Source organism: Talaromyces amestolkiae (assembly GCF_001896365.1).
Source record: "Talaromyces amestolkiae strain CIB chromosome Unknown scaffold25.1, whole genome shotgun sequence".
Lineage (NCBI taxonomy): Eukaryota > Fungi > Ascomycota > Eurotiomycetes > Eurotiales > Trichocomaceae > Talaromyces > Talaromyces amestolkiae.
In genome coordinates, this window is record NW_024468061.1 from 220833 (window position 1) to 239078 (window position 18246).

The 18246-nt window shown below is 46.7% G+C and overlaps 7 protein-coding genes across 7 annotated transcripts; 6 read left to right on the forward strand and 1 right to left on the reverse strand.

Moving 5' to 3' along the window:
• Positions 1–1398: 1398 nt before the first annotated feature.
• On the forward strand, positions 1399–3371 carry BHQ10_009554 (uncharacterized protein; the record flags this gene model as incomplete). The annotated part of the gene is made up of 4 exons (XM_040882482.1): positions 1399–1749; positions 1809–2188; positions 2237–2669; positions 2721–3371. 4 exons carry the CDS (start codon positions 1399–1401, stop codon positions 3369–3371), a joined length of 1815 nt encoding a protein of 604 aa, XP_040738056.1.
• A 904-nt stretch (positions 3372–4275) lies between these two features.
• On the reverse strand, positions 4276–5423 carry BHQ10_009555 (uncharacterized protein; the record flags this gene model as incomplete). Its single annotated transcript, XM_040882483.1, has 3 exons — positions 4276–5181; positions 5234–5299; positions 5355–5423. 3 exons carry the CDS (start codon positions 5421–5423, stop codon positions 4276–4278), a joined length of 1041 nt encoding a protein of 346 aa, XP_040738057.1.
• A 2877-nt stretch (positions 5424–8300) lies between these two features.
• BHQ10_009556 (uncharacterized protein) lies at positions 8301–9112 on the forward strand (the record flags this gene model as incomplete). The annotated part of the gene is made up of 3 exons (XM_040882484.1): positions 8301–8309; positions 8375–8800; positions 8852–9112. The coding sequence occupies 3 exons, from the start codon at positions 8301–8303 to the stop codon at positions 9110–9112; spliced, it is 696 nt and encodes a 231-aa protein (XP_040738058.1).
• Positions 9113–12084: 2972 nt separating this feature from the next.
• On the forward strand, positions 12085–13250 carry BHQ10_009557 (uncharacterized protein; the record flags this gene model as incomplete). The annotated part of the gene is made up of 2 exons (XM_040882485.1): positions 12085–12383; positions 12437–13250. The coding sequence occupies 2 exons, from the start codon at positions 12085–12087 to the stop codon at positions 13248–13250; spliced, it is 1113 nt and encodes a 370-aa protein (XP_040738059.1).
• Positions 13251–13731: 481 nt separating this feature from the next.
• BHQ10_009558 (uncharacterized protein) lies at positions 13732–14136 on the forward strand (the record flags this gene model as incomplete). Its single annotated transcript, XM_040882486.1, has 1 exon — positions 13732–14136. The coding sequence occupies one exon, from the start codon at positions 13732–13734 to the stop codon at positions 14134–14136; it is 405 nt and encodes a 134-aa protein (XP_040738060.1).
• Positions 14137–14255: 119 nt separating this feature from the next.
• BHQ10_009559 (uncharacterized protein) lies at positions 14256–15176 on the forward strand (the record flags this gene model as incomplete). Its single annotated transcript, XM_040882487.1, has 1 exon — positions 14256–15176. The coding sequence occupies one exon, from the start codon at positions 14256–14258 to the stop codon at positions 15174–15176; it is 921 nt and encodes a 306-aa protein (XP_040738061.1).
• Positions 15177–16250: 1074 nt separating this feature from the next.
• BHQ10_009560 (uncharacterized protein) lies at positions 16251–18170 on the forward strand (the record flags this gene model as incomplete). Its single annotated transcript, XM_040882489.1, has 4 exons — positions 16251–16670; positions 16729–16888; positions 16945–17074; positions 17123–18170. The coding sequence occupies 4 exons, from the start codon at positions 16251–16253 to the stop codon at positions 18168–18170; spliced, it is 1758 nt and encodes a 585-aa protein (XP_040738062.1).
• Between the last annotated feature and the right edge of the window lie 76 nt (positions 18171–18246).

Here is an 18246-nt window from a genome sequence, read left to right on the forward strand (position 1 = left end):
GCTAATGAGTATAGAAACGCTCTGACATGGCAATTGGGACGAAATACAAAGCAAAGTTGGTATCGATCGCTGGGCATAGAGGTGGTTGTCAGAGTGACGATATACGACAAAGAGGAAACGAAATTGAGATTAATATCAGTAGCGAGTTTACCCAGGTATTGACCGCTTCTTGATCTACATTAGAGAATTCTTTCCGTACACAATTCGAGTCTACGTGTCATTTTTTGGTGACGATATATATCATCTGATCAACACATCGTATAAACAATATATTCTGAGCATCTCAACTTCATCCATTATTTTAGTCCGAAACAACGGAGTGCATTGTACTCCGTAGACGGGGGTTTTCTCACCGATCCGCCGTCCTTTTCAGCTGCATTTCGTCCGTTTGACTTATCATGCATGATAAAAAAAAGTGGCAACCTAGATGTTAAGATGCAGAGTAGCGTAGCATTGAGCGGTTAATCAGTGTCGATACTCGATACGTAGTAAACGCAAAAAGAGGTCCGATCTTCATCAAGTCAACGTAGTAGTAGCAATGTCGAAGTTGATCGATCCAACATCGTTTCTGGAATGTTCGCAGCCAAATAGAGTATGTCGCATGACGTTAGCATCGCAGTGCAATACTTCAAAGTTCGTCCACAGAAGCACAAGCAAGTTTCCACGGATGAAAGGAGTCAAAATGGTTGCCTAACGTGCTAAGACAGAGCATAAAAAAGTCTAAAGTCGACTAAGGATGAGTCAAATTTAACACTTGTTACGGAGTAGTTTAGCGCTTACACGGTTGTGTTATTGTTGGATACGAATGCAATGCGCTACTACGGACTTAGGCGTTAGAAGTCCGGTTTATCCCATTCCATTAATTTAAGAAATCCTGCGACAAGCTGTTCTTCAACGAAGTATTAGTGTACAAGAAGTGAGTCTGACATTCTTCCAATGCGGCGTACTAAATGGGTAACTACGAGCGAACAGTCGGGCTTACTGCCGAATGAGGACCGCCGGAGATAACGACAGTTCAGCTTCGGTCGATTTGGTCCGAGCGTAAATCCAGGCCACATGGAGCTCGCTTATCTAATTTATGCTGCGTTATGTGAGCCACACGCTGCTCTGATTGGCGTTCGGCAAGCTCCAGATCCGAGTGGGTCTTGCGTTTCGGGCGAAAAATTAACCCGATTACGGGTCCGCTAATCCTAAAGTAGAAAGAGCACATCAAAATCTGCCATGCATCGGCCAATCAGCTTGCTTTGACTACGAATTCTCCCTGAATGGTGGGCCAGTTGGCCAGGCCTGCTTTTTATACGATGGTCCGTTTTCGTATTAAAGGACGAGGCTCCCCAGGAAGGTGCCTGGTTGTATACTGTTTGGAAGCAGCAAGTGTTGTCTCTTCTTCACATCGACATGGCCGAAAAACATACGGCAAACACTCTTGACGGTTCGACAGACGTCTCATTGGCAGACGCTCAGAGCCTCACAGAGAGGAACAACATGACTCTGGAAAGCGAGAAACAGGTCGAGGCCGGCCAGCGCGATGTCGCCAGCCGCGACGAACACACAACTGTCCACGAGCCGATCGCAGACGAAAAGGCAGCCGTAGACACTGCCCTCGAAAAGGCAGACAGCGGAGATGTGGCTGACGAAAAGAAAATCGAAAACGAAGAGGACGAGGAAGATCAAACAGAATATCCAGCCAAATGGAGACTGGCACTCATCACAATTGCTTTGTGTTTGTCCGTTTTTTGCATGGCTTTGGTATGACCACTCCCATCTTACGCGGGGTGTACAACATTGACTAACGGCATTGGTTACAGGACAACACCATTATCGCAACTGCCATTCCTCGAATTACAGATCAGTTCAACGCCGTGAACGACGTCGGTTGGTACGGTGCCGCCTATCTGTTGACCACTTGCTGTTTGCAGTTGATCTTCGGTAAACTCTACACCTTCTACTCGATCAAATGGGTCTACCTCACAGCGCTGTTCATCTTTGAGCTCGGTTCATTTGTCTGCGGTATTACTCCCAACTCTGTGGGTTTGATCATGGGTCGTGCAGTTGCCGGTATTGGCGCTGCTGGTATCTTCTCCGGTGCTCTGCTTATCGTCTCACGTACCGTGCCCCTTTCGCAACGCCCGATGTACATGGGTTTGATCGGTGGCATGTGGGGCATTGCCTCTGTCGCTGGACCTCTGTAAGTCATCCCATGTTAAATGTTTTGTCAAGATACTAATGGTCGTAGAATGGGCGGTGCATTCACTGACAAGGTCACCTGGCGTTGGTGCTTCTACATCAACCTTCCCTTCGGCGCCATCACCGGTCTCTTCATCATCTTCTTCTTCCAGCCCCCTGGCGGAAAGAACAAGGCAGCTGCTTTGACATGGAAAGAACAGGTCAAGCTGCTCGATCTCGAGGGAACCTTCTTCTTCATTCCCGGTGTTATCTGCCTTTTGCTTGCCCTGCAATGGGGAGGCACCAAGTACGCCTGGAGTGACGGACGCATCATTGCCCTTTTCGTGCTGTTCGGTGTTTTGATTATTGGCTTTGTGGCCATCCAGATCTGGAAGGGGGAAATGGCTACCGTGCCACCTCGTATCTTCAAAAACCGCAACATCTGGGGTTGTGCGTTGTTTGCTGCCTTCCAGGGTGCTGCTTTCTTCGTCATGGTTTACTACGTAAGTGTCTTATCTGTACCCACAGACTTCATCGATCTAACATGCATAAAGATTCCCATCTGGTTCCAAGCCATCAAGGGCGCCTCGGCTGTTCGATCTGGTATCATGAACCTACCCCTTATTCTCAGTCTTGTTGCCATCTCCATGCTTTCTGGCGGTCTCGTCAGTTACATCGGTTACTACACTCCCTTCATGATCATTTCCTCTATCCTGTGTTCCATTGGTGCGGGTCTCATGACCACATTCAACGTCGACACTCCTCAGCCGCAATGGATTGGTTACCAATTCCTCTTCGGTGCCGGCGTCGGCTTCGGCATGCAGCAGACCATGATTGCCGTGCAGGMTTGCCTGAAGGGTAACGACATTGCGGTCGGAACAGCCATCATCATGTTCTCGCAGACTCTCGGCGGTGCCCTTTTCATTGCTGTTGCCGAAAACGTCTTTGAGAACAGACTCGTCAGCAACGTCGTCGCCGCCAATCTCCCCGGTCTTAATCCCCTCACAGTCCTCAACACCGGCGCCACTCAAATCCAAAAGGTCATTCCCGAAGAGTTCCTCCCTACTGTCCTCAACGCCTACAACGACGCATTGACAAATGCTTACTACGTCTCGGTCGCCATGAGCTGTCTGACAATCGTCGGCGCCCTAAGCATCCAATGGGTATCCATCAAGGGCAAGCGCATCGAAATGACCGCCGCATAAACCCACCCTCTTTCTCATCTTCTTCTGCATTATACACATAATACCCACCACTCTTCTCTAATGTTTACTCATACATAATAGACAAGGTTTCCTCCGCTCATACAGGTTACATTTACTGCATTTTCTTTTCTGTTCATATTTTTTCGCTACTGGATTGGAAAAGCTGGATGCTTTTTGGGAAATACCATTTGCGTTTGTACAAATAGAGAGTTATGAATATAACGGATGACTATTCTCAAGAGTCAACCGTTCGATCTTCACGTAAAAATACTTAAGAAAAAGTGCGAAAAAGTGCCAAGTCCGTGTAAGAAGCGGGGATAGTGATTGCCTCCAACATGCATACTACACTGCAATTTTAGTGTCTGTGAGCCGTTGATTAATGTTATATCGCCACATCAATGACCCACGTCAAGCACTAAATGTCACTAGAATTCACGGGTCTTGGACGCCGTCGAAGAATCAATTCGAAAATACACTTTTGCAAACTTCATTAGGAATTAGAGAACATACTTGACTCGCTTCTCGATTCGAGCGCTTCCTTGTGAATACATCGAAGGGCTAAAGACGTTGCGGATACTATACTGTCAGGTTTGTTCAAGCAATACCAAAGATCCGAGTCTGATATATAGTTTGAATAGTGCTTACGCGTTATGAAAAACGTAGAAAGATGCCAAATATGCAATTGTATTTTTCGGGCGTCGTATACGACGAATAAATGATAATACAAGAAAAACTCCTGAGACAATGATCCTGACCATGCACAGAAGACACGAAGCGAAATGAAGTAATGGTTTTGAAAAGTAGAAGGAATTGTGAAAAGAAGGAAGAATATCTTCAGAGAATTTGTCCAAGTGGACTTTTTATCTTTCCCGGCTCGATTTCGGATGATTTCAGACGAGCTGGTTTAAGACGAGCTGACGCACTGGTAGTAGTAAGGGTTCTGTACCTTGCAGGTTGCGCCGGAGGCACAAGCCGTGGCGCCGGTCCAGTTGATACCGCCGCATTGTCCGTAGAGGGTCTGGACGGCACCGGAGCTACCGGTCGTGGCGGAAGGTGTGGCCCAGATGGTCGAGACTTCAGTGACGGTGGTGTATTGTGTCACCGAGGTGGTGGTGGTTGTAGCGGCGCCGCCCAGGGGGGTTGTTGAGACGGCTGTCGAGGTTGGCTCGACGACTGTGGCGGGGGAGGTTTCGGCGACGACGGTCGAGACTGGCTTGACGGTCGAGGTGGATGAGGTGGATGAGGTGGATGTGGATGAAGTCGTGGAGCTAGCAACCTCCTTCACGGGGCTGGTGGACACAGCAAGCAACGTGGTAGAAGTAGATAAAGTCGAGGTCGAAGAAGTGGAAGACGAAGAAGCAGACGAAGTCGCAACAGTACCCGCAGATCCAGCAGCAGTCGTCATTCCAGCAGGCGTGGTATCGCTATCCGTCTGACCATAGCAGGTGCAAGTTTCCCAATCCGAAGCAGCTTGACCGGGGCAAGTGACAGGCTCAAAGTTGACAACCACATTATCACCAAAGACTTCGCTTTCGGCCATGATATCGAAATGGTAGCTGTATCCGTAGTTGTTTTTAGCGCCGACGGAAGGACACCAGACTTCGTTTCCGTTGTAGGGGCAGAGGTTGGTGACCATAACAATAATACTTTCGCCGGCGACACCTCCTTCACCGCAGCCGTTGCAGGCAGAGGAACCGGTGGATGTCAAGTTGTAGCATTTACCGCAGCCGCCGCCACACCAGGAGGAGTCGTCGGTGTCAAAGAGGGCTTGGGAACCGGCGGCGGTGTAGACGCCAGTTGAGACATCGAGCTGTTTTTCATGTTAACGAGGTTCTGCCATGAAGGACTGCGTCGGTACTTACCTGCCACGAGTCGAGTCCGGAGCTGCTACCACAACCGCAAGCACCTTCCTGTCCATCATAGTAACGCTATCAACTCGTTAGCCTATATCCAACCATCTATTCAACAGTCGTGACTTCATACAGTAGTAGTAGCAAGGTAGGCAGACGCCGAACCCGCCAGCGCCCAGAGAGAAAGATAGAAAGCCTTCATTTTTCCAACCGGTGGTTAAAGATCTCGAAACAAGTAAACAAAGATAGTCTAGAGAAGAGAACGGTAGTAAACGCAAATGAATGAATGGAAGAAGGAACTGTGCCTTCGGAATGTGTAAAAGAACGAATGGATTGGTAGAGAAAATATCTAAATGTTTAACTTTGTGCGAGGGAAGGCGTGGAGTTTTATACTGGTGGCCCTTGACGCCTTAATGGATTTATTATCATACAATTTTACTGCTGAGGATACACCGTCATATCGAATGGCGCCTCAATTTGCTTGTCCGTCTGCAGGTCCGAAGCGAAGCGCCGTCATAATCAATCAGTTTCAACTTTCAAGGCCGTAGGGTGGAGGCATGTGGTCTGTTCAGTGACTCTAAGTGAAGATAATCAAACTGGTACAGTGGCGTATGTCAGATTAGGATAAAGGTGCCGCTTGGTTGGCTGATAGCATGGGTATATTAGCCCGTAATAAGTTTCGTCTAGAACACGTTCGGTTAGACGAGCGAAACATTTTGTTGGGGACATGAGATTTAAGATTACTATGTATGTTCTTGCTGTACGAGGAGGCCGTTTCGTGGTTGTTTGAGCTGGCGGGGTTTTCTTTGGTGCGTAACTTGGATTATTCAAGTATGATTCTGATTTCTTTTAAAGAAAAAGAAAAAGACGATTGTTAGTATGAAACGACGCCCTGAGTGTAGAGAGTAGGGACGTGGTGTTCAGACCAAGCTTTCGGAACATCGGAAATCAGCATTAACACAGACAATATAAACCGTTTCTCAATAAAACAGACAAGTAACCGAGAAGAATTTGCCAATAGCAGTCCACCGATCAGATTGACCGATTGACTTGGTTAGTCGGTTCGCCGCATCCCAGCAAGGCTTAAATTAACACTGTGTCATGATAATTGAAGTACCGATGAATCTCCACTCCGGCGTCATACTTGAGGAATCGCGGGTTCTAATTGCTGGAAAAACTGATATTATCAGCGAAAATATAACATGGCGTCTGTATCGTGCTACTGTGGAAAGCCACTTGGCTTGCCACGAGATTTGAGATGCTCGATAAGTTGGTCGAGTAGATTAACGGACTTGGTTCGGATTCAGCCGCTTGTCAATTCGGAAGAACCACTGATATGAGTTTAGATTAAATCTCTTTATGTTATCAAGAGAACATTCTGGACTCGCTTCTTTTTAATTGATTTAGGCTGTATCGCAAGATTAACATCGAGAAACAACCCCTCAAATGTTCATGTTTTGGAGCAGGGGTCACGTCTTTAAATTACCAGGATGGCAGGGATGTATAAAAGCGTCAATATAGAAGCCTCACGCATACGACTACAGCCAATCTTCAGAATATTATTGCCGCCTAGATTACCCTGCATATGGAATGAATCGTACGTATTTTGTAACAGGCCAGGTTCCAAGTTAGAGTATTGACTAGAATCAAGGTGGTTTGCCGGCCGTCAGCAGATTCTCAAGATAGTCGATGTGATTGCGTACTTAGATACGTTCCCCGTCGATGACCGGAACGTTGCTGGCAATGAAATCCAGCGGAAAGCAAGTACAGTCACACCAAGGGTACAGCGAAGTTCTGCAGGTGAATTCCATGGTACCGTAAATGTCACGTTAATTACGTAGCTTAGTCTCTGGATACGCGGTTTATATCTGGCGCATCTTCGGTCTTCATTTATTCATATCATTACAAACACGGCGGGAAACCTTGGAAATGTGGAACGGAAAATTGATCCGAAGAATTTCTTACTTTCTAAAATCTCTTGATAAAAGAAAAGAATGATTCTAATTGGCTTCTATTAAGGCAAGGGGCAACCTAATTAGGCGATATATTAGTACCCGAGGCTGTGGTATTCGCCGTAAACGTCGCTTCTGGTATTCGATCGGTCGATATAAGCAGTTGGGTAGCGTCTTATCTGTGCATTATAGTTAACCTTGGAACCCTGAGGCAGAGATCACAGCTTACCATCACTGTGGATATAACCCTTGGTGTAACACATCTAGATTAGCGAAAGGACGATTGACTCCTATCTGATAGACATTCAGACACCTCAATATATACATGGAATGGATTACATGAATAGCCTCACAACGGAAACATTACAATTGCTTCAAAATTTGCAATAACACGAGCCTCAAGGTTGATAGCCCATTTGTTGGTTGCTACACATGTTACATACCTACTGCTCCCGCCGATACGCTAACCGCTCTATAATTGAGGGATTGTGGCGTCTAGATCGAGCTCGTAACAAGCATTCTTGAAGAATTTTCTGTCAGGAATCAGGATATATTTCTCTATCATGGCCTGTAAAATTGTGAATCTAAGGAATGGATCATCAAAGAGAAGCCTATTATAGTATAGCACGATCGTGTCTAGAAAGTCAAATTGGACAAAGCCCAATCAGATGTCTCCTAGAATACATCGCAATGTATCTGTATCACGAGTCGTCCTTCAGAAATCGTTCCGAAGGAAATGATTTTCCGGGAAGCTCCTTTTTGCATGTGTTATGCTCGTTCTCCCGGTGACGTTGAGAGATCACAATAGACCTGTGTATTGAGCCTTGACCACGCAGGTCACCTCGATCAAACGTCTCTAAACTTACCTAGAGATAATATACCTAGAAACACAAATTTGAACCTTGTTTCAAATTCCCTGGTTTAATGTCCGTGTGCTGTGTTGCTTCTCGTTTAAACTTCATGATACTAGATCTTTCTCTTCCGTCAATCTCAACAGCCTTGACATCAGGCCAGCCATGGCTCTCGGTAATCTCATAGCCAGGCTTCTCTCGCTATCTTCCTTCATCCTTGCTTTGATAGTCATCTTTGCAGGTACCCAATGTGGAGGGGCCCTAGACAACGTTTATATGATCCTAGTAAGTAATATTGATTTGTTGCGGTATGTTTAGAGATACCACGCATGATTCTGACTTGTTTTTAGCTAGATAATACAAAGCTCAAGTCAAGTTCCCCTCTTAGCTTAGATGGAAAGCCGTTTGCTGTCAACCTCGGGGCATACGACTTTTATACTACACACGTCTTGACCTATTGCGCCGGATTCTACAACGACAACGGCGAAAGAAACACCACTATATGCACAAAGACCACCTTGCCTTTCAGCTTCGATCTCGCAGCCGCATTATTGAATGATCTTGGCCTGAGTCCCGGCGACGGGCAACAGGCTATTGATTGGCCCTTTGCTGTCATTTCGGATTTTATCTGGATCTCGTCGCTTTCAAAGGCAGTCTCCGTTCTTTCTGTATTGAACATTGTCATTATGGGTATTGGTCTTCTGATCGATGGACTCCTCTTTTCACCGGGGAACAATGGCGACTTGTATACAGGGCTCAGCCGAAGTTTCTCCATGGTAGGATTTCTTCCACTTAGATTGACAGGTCATCTAACAAACCATTTTTAGCTGAGCCTTCTGATCATGGTCATCACGGCTGCTATATCAACCTTCATTATCGACGGTTTTGTGGACTTACTCAACCTGCACGGAGTTCTATACGACATAACGGCGGGKGGKGGCCAATTGTTCCTGGCTCTGGCATGGATATCCGTGGCGCTTTGTCTGTTACGCAATCTGCCATTCTTGGCTATGTGGCGGATTTGTCTCGTCAGTAGTCCAAGGAAAGTGTTCGAGGATGATGAAGGAATCAGACTGCTAGATACTTAGTGGTTACTTGGTTATAGGCCTCTGGATTGCCTTGCTCAGAAATGTCGAAAAGCGTGTTAGGAATAATGTGGATGAATGGCGATACTCGAATCCAGGGGAACATGGTGGGTAATTATGGTCTAATGTATTTATTGGGGATAGCACTGGAAGTGAGCGCCCATGCTACGGATATGAGTTTTAACGATCAAGGCGTGAATCACTGTTAGTACTTTTAAGAATTAGATATATAAAACGACATTCAATATTGCAGCAAGAAAGCTGCCAATAGCCAATTGATCATTTGTTTTTATTCGATAAGCATACCCAGTGGTGCCGGTCGGTGATTGCGCAAGCGCAAGAGAAGTAATTGCAGGTATAGTAGTCGCCGTCCTTATTGCAGTTGGTATGGACACCGACGTACCGGCAGAGGGACCAGATGTGATGGTGACTGGGACTACCATCGAAGACGCGTCAGTAAAGGTCTTGGTCGAGATGCCGGTGTTGTGACCAGCTCCTGATCCCCTGATCGTGGTCGTACAGGTCGCCGTAGCTGTATTTTCGAGGTCACAGGACACTAAAGCCGAAATACTATCACGAAGCCCACGGTCAGCAACCTATCCATAACAGTGGGTAAAATCAAAATTCCCATACTCATGGCCAGCGTCAATGATATTGAAAGCAGCAGTGTGAGGGCCCTCAATTGCTGTCATTGCTCCATTGATACCACATTCATCGGCATCAATACTAGAGGGGCAAATTATAGAATAGGTTGTAGTTGATGCGCTCTGTAAATATCTCCGCGTTAGCTTCCAAATATCTTGTCGTAATCCAGATTGCAATCGCGCGTACGCTGTCTATCACCGATCCAACAAGTGCCTGCGACATGATTCCAGGTAAGAACAAGCTGGTCACGGATTGCGCAATGGCACAACCAACAATGGCAGCATATATGAGTACTATCGTAAACATATTGATGGCATGATTTGATTGTAGGCCCCTGAACATGAGGTTTGTTATTTTGCAAGGTCGAGCATCATTCTGGAGCGAGGTGATTTCAGCGGTTTTGTAGGGGCGCGACACTTTTTTCAGATCATCTTGAAGGTATTGACTTGATAGAGACAGCAGTCGGACTTTACCGGACTCCGGCAAACACCTTGCAGAAGCATGCAGCATCACCAGCGATGGCATGCTCGGAGTGTCTGTGCGGAGTATTTGTTAGTCATATCAAATCCCTCTGAATGTTCATAATAGCAGCCGTGGACGACGAGCGAGAAATGAATCGAGCACTGTACATGAACAGCAAGACAAATTGGCCCCAGAATAGCTTTTTCAACAATAACCAGGCTTATGTCGTGTAAAATCACACAGACAGTTGGATTAAGGCTTCGGAATCGCGTCCGGATGCGAAAAGGACAACTCGGCGATCTACTAAGGAGCACGTTACACAAAAGCTGAATGAGTAATCATAGACTCCAATAGCTAAATTTTCAATATTTACGAAAGTCTTTGACGTTGTTCGGAATCTGTTCATATGTCTGGTTTTCCATAAGCGGTTTGCTCTGAGCTGCTATGGCAGAAACGCTGCATTTCTCACACCAGCAAAAGCTCTTCGACCAGACGGCGCATTTCTAAAGGTCTGGTACTATATTCAACTCGCACTTTGATTATCCATGTGAATTTCGAAGTATTTATCTGATCGACTTCATAGTGTGTGCTATATTAAAAAGGATGTTTTAGCAAAGCCTGTTAGGTCTACACAGTCAGATAGATGACACCTCCTGTCAAGATTATAGGATATTAGTCAGCTAGTGTACATGCACGAAGATTACCCTCGTTCGTCCTCACCTATTACAGTAGCTGAGGCAATTAGGCCCATACTTTGGCACGGTGAATCTCTTGAAGACTGGGAGCCGCCGCCGCATTGCTTGGAATATAGAGCATGCCGCCTCCAAGGCCAACGCAAAGGCCTTTAAAAAAAAGCCTGATAATATTCAGTCGACAAGCTTATCATCATAAGCCCGAAAACCTCTAGTAGGCTACCACAAGCAAAACGGGGCGAAGATAGCCATAATTAAACAAAGGGCCTGTTATCAAGCCACTAAAAGGAAGGAGAAATGCGCAGACAGTCGATATCCAGGCTAGTTCAGAGTTGGACTTTTCGGGGAAAAGGACTTGCTCATAATACGTTTGGAATGAACCAAATGCTAGTAGAAGCCCCCTTTTAATTCAAAGATTGGCCGGTTTCGTAATAATGCGAGATAGTCTGGTCTAACTCACCAGGTATTCAAAAATAAAAAATCAAAAAACAACCACAACAACAAATGCGCTGAGGACCTGTATTCACTGTCTTCCCGTAAGGGGTTGCACATCTGACGCCGGCGACACGGATGACATGGTGATCAACAGAACTGCAGACTCATCCACTAACGGTGAAATCACAGTGTTGGTAGAGATTACTCCAGTTTTTTAAGACACATTCCTTTTATCCATTTGGTGAGAGCAAGAGAAAGCTTCAGAGGATATGGATGAGCGAGTATATCTATAGATCTTTATGTATAGTCAGAACCTGCGATGATACCGGAACACTTTTGTGATGCCGAGGATGGAAACGCCTGGACCTGTTGTAAATCAGGCGCTGTGCCCTACAGCGGACGAAAGCACAATTACATCGTAAAATACATATAGTGTTGTATGGTATGGTATGTTATAGTACACGTACCGTATACTCTCCGATGCATTACCGGACCGACCATTCTAGGCAAGGGTATCCCCATTTCTTCGTCTCATTGTGTTGCATTTTTTACCCCTCTATACAGTACGCATATACATAGCTATCATTTTTGGACCATATATCGATCCGTGACAGTCTCATTATGAACGTGATACCGGCGTTGCCGAGTGCCTTTCCTTTTTAACAAGAGCTCAGGGCCAGAAGCAAAAACTGATAACCTGGATAACCATATGCCTATCACCAACCACTTAGACTCACACACATGGCGTCAACCAAATATTTTGCTTCTCAGCCCGCTTTCCCAAATGACTTGCAGCCCATAGCCCAGATAGCGACAGTTTCTCTGCCCAGGTTGGTCGCGGGCGATGCGAGAGAGGCTGAGGCGATGCTTCAGGCTTGTCGCACACTGGGATTCTTTCTGCTAGATCTAACAGGTGATCCGATCGGAGAAACAATGATCGCTGAGGTTGATACTGTGTTTGATATTGTACGCCAGACTATGGAGTTGAGCATGGACGAGAAGAACAAGTTCGCCCATGATCCTCCTCGGGATTTCCGGGGGTGAGGATCGATATTCCCCTTGCATTCTAGAGGTAGGACTAATGATGAGATAGCTACAAAGCACAAGGCGTCATGAAAACCGAAACCGGCGCTCCAGATCGTTGTGAGTTTTACAATGTCTCGCAGGATGATCTGCTCGGTCAAAGCAGCGCACCACGAACCAATCCAGACCCTATTACTGCGCATATCCACCTCCTTCACTCATACCTAGAACATGGTCAGTTTGTTCTAACGCACATCTTACGAGCACTGGAAAGTCAGCTCGAATTACCGCCCGACACATTCCGAGACCTTCAGGCACCCAATCGCGCATCTGGAACCATTCTGCGCCTTATTCGATATGCGCCTAGTATTACCTCGGCGGATATGCGAACTGGTCTGCTCCCGCACACGGATTTTGGCAGCGTTACCTTGTTGGCGAATGTGCTTGGTGGGCTTCAAGTGCTACTACCGGATTCTGATTCCGAGGACGAGACCTCCTGGCAGTGGGTTCGACCTCAACCTGGTTGTCTGATTGTAAATATGGGCGATGCTATGGTCGAGTGGACGGGAGGCGTGCTGAGATCAAATATGCACCGCGTCAATTATGCTCCAGGTGACCAGCGCTACATTGACCGTTGTGCCATCGCCATGCTGGTGAGGCCATACAAAGAGGCTCCCATGAGTCGTCTACAAGGGGGCCGCATTCCAACGTTAGAAGATGATCAATATGAAGAGATCGAGATCACAGATGATAACACTAACTCCGTTGGAAATTTGACTGCGTACGAGTGGGAGCTCAAAAAAGCCATGAGTCTAAAGGAAGGAACTGATTGTGCTCGGAGCCGAGGCAGTAGACAACTTAAGCCCAAGCTGCTGGCAGTTTGATGCTGAGCGTACACATAATATTATATTGAAACAGTTAATATGTCCATGTAGTACTTCCATAGAGTCTTCCAAGGTTGATAGCCAACAGGCTAGCCATCTCTAGCATATCACACTGCAGCGACAAGCCTTACATGATCGATGAAGATACCATCTTTCGAAAATGTCTATTAATACATACATATGTAGGTATTCGATTCGGTAGCGGTGTAGGATGAATCAGTGGCAGAACTACCGAGGTTTGCGAGAACCTTGGGACCCTGGTCAGAATCAGACAAGACCAGAAATTAGGCATCCAGCTGTGGGGTTGGATTATATGAGTGACAAGGGTGGGCGTGGTATGTTCGGTTAGCTCCAACGTATAAACAAAGAAAAGGCTGCGGATACAGCGGCAACCTCAACAGACGACTCCATCCATCCCTCACCACCTGGGTAGCTAGCCAGCGAGCAGTGAAATCCTGTCAATTTGGGCATTCTATCAAGAATGGCTACCGTTGAGGACCAGAGAAGATTAGTCAAAAGTGTATGCCAGCGAATCCGCCAGATGCCATGGGAACCACTCGCCCAAAAACAACACAACTCGGCGCGCGACATTCCAGCGAGAGGAAATATCTGGATCAGTCGACTCAAATTTCCAGCACCTGCTAGCTCTAGTGTGCGCGATGCCTTATATCATGTCATCAATCATCTTAAAAGTGACTATCATAAGATCACTCCAGCAGACGAGACGCCTGTCTTGGATGTCGGGGTCGAGTTCATAGGAGAGCGCAAAGGCGTACCGTCAGATGCTCCCGAACCTGATATCTCGGACGAGGACAAATTACAAGCACTAGAGAAAGAATGTTCCAGTGATATGACGATCCTTTACATTCATGGAGGTGGCCTCTAGTAATGACTTACCTACCCGCCCAGAGATATTTAACCACAGAATACTTATACGTATATTCGCTGTCCTACAGCTTTAGCAGCCCAGCAGAGTTTCGAGCCGCATCTGTGAGACTGGCCAAAATGACCAAGGCTCGCGTCGCATCGATCAGGTACCGTTTGGCGCCAAAAAATTCGTTTCCTGCCCCAATACTCGACACCTTGGTTGCCTACGCCAATTTGATTCACCCGCCACCTGGCGCTACATGGTCTGCCGTGCCTGCAGATCGTATCGTGATCACGGGAAATAGTTCTGGTGCCAACCTCGGATTGGGTTTGATCAAGTTCCTGCTTGAGTGGCAAAAGCTATCAGGGCAGCCGGTTCCCAGTATTGCAGACTTCCATGGTCATGCAATTTCTTTGCCTCTTCCCGCAGGCATGGCTACAGTGAGCGGATGGTGCGATCAATGCGATGCTCTACCCTCGTGGCACAAGAATGGTGAATATGACATCTTGGAAGTTCTTCAGCCAGCATGCATGCCAGGTCATCCGGTCGATAGCATTTGGCCCACCAATCCACCGCGTGAGCACCCTTATTGTGCGGGGGTGACGCTCGATCATGAGCTGGTAAGTCCTGCAGCAGTACGGGACTGGACGGGAGCTCCGCCAATGTTTTTCTTATGCGGGAGTGAGGAGCGTGGGATTGACGGAAATCGAGTCGTTGGCAGCCAGGCGGCAAAATCCGGGGTAATAGTGATCTGGAATGAATATGAGGGCATGCCGCATGATTTTATTCTCATGATGGCCAAACTTCCACAGGCGAAACATGCAATGGCGCTTTGGGCGCGTGCGTGTATCGACTTGATCGCGTCGAAAAGGGAAACTCGGAACCTAGCAAGGCCTTCTGCGATAAAATGGTTGATGCCGGACTGCAAAAAGAAGGTTGATTTGGGTGACCCACGAGATATGTCGCCTTTACCGTTTGAAGAAGTACGAAGGAAGATGAGAGAATACAATGCAACGAGGCCGGTGTGGACGGGAAAGCTGGGAGAACCTCACCTGTAGGCTCTTTCAAGCTTTTAAGCAGAGAAAATCAACGTAGCACAAAAGAATATGGCGGTCTAGGAATAATGAGAGCTGAGTCGACGGTGTCGTTTTGGATCGGAGATCGTTTTATGATGCACTATATGATTGTGAGAGACGCAGAGTTGGAGGGATGATGAGACTACAGTTCAAGAACTTCATCTGCCCCGTTTGGATGATATCGGCTGCCCTCACGGGCCCCTTCAAGAAACCTCCGTTCCAAAGCGACTACAAGCGAAAAGCCACTTATTCCCTCAAACAGAGTCCGCTTATAGTGCTGTCTCTTTCTGTAACGCGAAATGCTGCATTAGTTTAATAATGGTGGTTCGTCAACAATACAGTATATATCGAAACTTCCCGATACGAACATTCGGCGATTTCAATCCATCCGACTCTTAAAAATGTGTACTCTGGACGTCAACGTTCCAAGGTCGTGTTTATCCCCTTTTGGAAGGTACCTAGGTAGGCACCAGCGAATGCTCCAGAATCGAGGTTGATTAGTCCACGTATCAGGACTAAGTGTAGGCAAGTTTAAAGTTCGAGTAATCCAAGAGCCTCTCGCACATGATCGCCCAAACCACAGAGTCTTTCCAGCTCCAGTCCAGTAGATGATAGCTTACAAATTATGACTCACATTGCATCGTATCTGATCCTCGTGGTAAGAAATTGAGTTCTAATATCAACCAAATCGCAGCTATCGGGGATAAGACAGCCAATAATGCGATCCCGAGTCGAGAATCGAGACGTCATGGGAAGTTCTGGCATTCCACGGATTTAAAGCGACGTCGACTAAGCTCCAACCATCGCATTCCAGGCGCTAGATCGTACCAATCAGCGCGCAATACATGTTCCGGAGGCGGAGACTTGGGTTTCGCCGAGTCTTGACCTATCTATTTTCCTACCTGGATAGGTAAGGGATATGCGCGGTTGCAGACTGGGATCGATGTACCACATGGTCGCGCGGTCGAGAAAAATAAACAGACATATAAGTCGAATAGCAGTCTTTGGCTTTATGCTTTTATAAGAAAAAATCATGATTTGACAGTTGAAGAAAAGATGACTATAGCTACCAACCAGTACGAGGCTTCCGGCAGTAGAGAGGGCTCGAGCACATCTACAGTAGCCGACAATCATGCAAATACACTTGACGACAAATACAACGGAAATATGCAGCAATCCCTAGAGAAGGAAAACGAGCAAAAAGATGATCTCGAAAAAGAATCTGGCAAAGATTCGACCGCGGATCAACAGGCCGACCCCGAATACCCTGGACTACTCAAAGCCGTTTTGATTGTCGTCTCGCTCTTCATTACAGTTTTCTTAGTGGCACTAGATCAGACCATTATTGGAACAGCCATCCCCAAAATCACTGATCAGTTTCATTCGGTCCAAGATGTTGGATGGTACGGCAGCGCGTACTTTTTGACGTCTACAGCACTGCAACCGACATATGGCCGTATATACAAAATTCTGAATGTAAGGTGGATTCCTGTATGTCTGTTGAAATATCATTTGTACTCACAGTGATCGTCAGGTAAAATGGGCTTTCCTAGCCGCCATTTTTGTTTTCGAGCTTGGCTCCCTGATATGTGGTGTCGCTCCCAACAGCTCAACTCTGATCGGTGGTAGGGCTATAGCTGGGTGTGGTGTTGCCGGAATCTTCTCTGGAGCATTGATCATTCTCAGTTTCTCTAGTATGTAAACTCGTGTCCAAATAGAACATTCTGTTTACTAATATTGGCTTTCCAAGTTCCCCTTCGGCAACGACCGATGGTATTCGGTCTTTTTGGTGCAGTTTGGGGCGTGGCATCTGTTGTTGGACCCCTACTGGGCGGAGCATTTACTGATCATATTACATGGAGGTGGTGCTTTTACATCAAGTAGGGTCTACCTTATATTCGACAAGTCTAGCTACTGACTTACCACAGTTTACCAATCGGAGGCGTTGCCGCGGTCATTGTCATATTGATCCTTCACCTTCCTGCCAAAAAGAATGACAATAATCAAACTTGGTCACAGAAAATAGTGGAGCTTGATCTCATCGGCGCAGCACTCATCATTCCCGCCGTTGTCTGTCTCTTGCTAGCGCTTCAATGGGGTGGTAACAAATATGCATGGAACAACTCGCGAATAATCGGGCTCTTCATTGGATTTGGTTTGATCGCAATCTTATTTATAATCTCCCAATGGAGGCTTGGCGATCGAGCGACATTACCACCTAGGATTCTCCGAAAGCGGACTGTGTGGTCAGTGTCGGTCTTTGCGGTCTGCTTCGGAGGGGCATTCTTTCTCTTCATGTACTATCTACCAATATACTTCCAATCGGTCAAGAACCACTCGGCCACCAAATCAGGCATCGACTTGCTGCCTATCCTGCTTGCTACGGTGATATCGTCCGTGTTCTTCGGCGGTCTAATCACCGCCGTGGGCTATTACACGCCATTCTTAATACTCAGCACCGCACTTTTCTGTATCGGAAGTGGACTTTTGACGACATACAGTACAAACATATCCACGGCGAGATGGATTGGATATCAAATTCTTGCTGGAAGCGGTGTCGGGGCAGGATTTCAAGTTCCCATGACTGCTGTGCAAACAATCTTATCTCAGGAAGATATACCTATTGGATCTGCAACAGTGATGTTCTTTCAGAATTTGGGGGGTGCTTTGTTCATTTCGGTCGGCCAGTCTGTTTTCCAAAATGGCATTACTAGCTATATGCAATCGCACGTTAAGGATATTGAGCCTAGTGTGATCATTGATGCAGGAGCAACCGCGCTAAGAGAAGTCCTTTCTCAAATGGGAAAACTCAACGAGTTGCCGGCTGTTGTCGAGGCTTATATGACGGGCTTAGTGAATGCTTATCGGGTCAGTCTGGCTTTGACATGCCTTGCGTTCGTTGCCACTCTTTTTGTGGAGTGGAAGAGCGTGAAGGGAAACAAAAAAGAGGGAGCTGAGCCAGCGATGGCTGTTTAGTTATCTTAATCTTTGTCGGATATATTTCTCATCTCACTACCCAGGAAGTTCCAGCTCGTTTGGGGATAAATTGGTC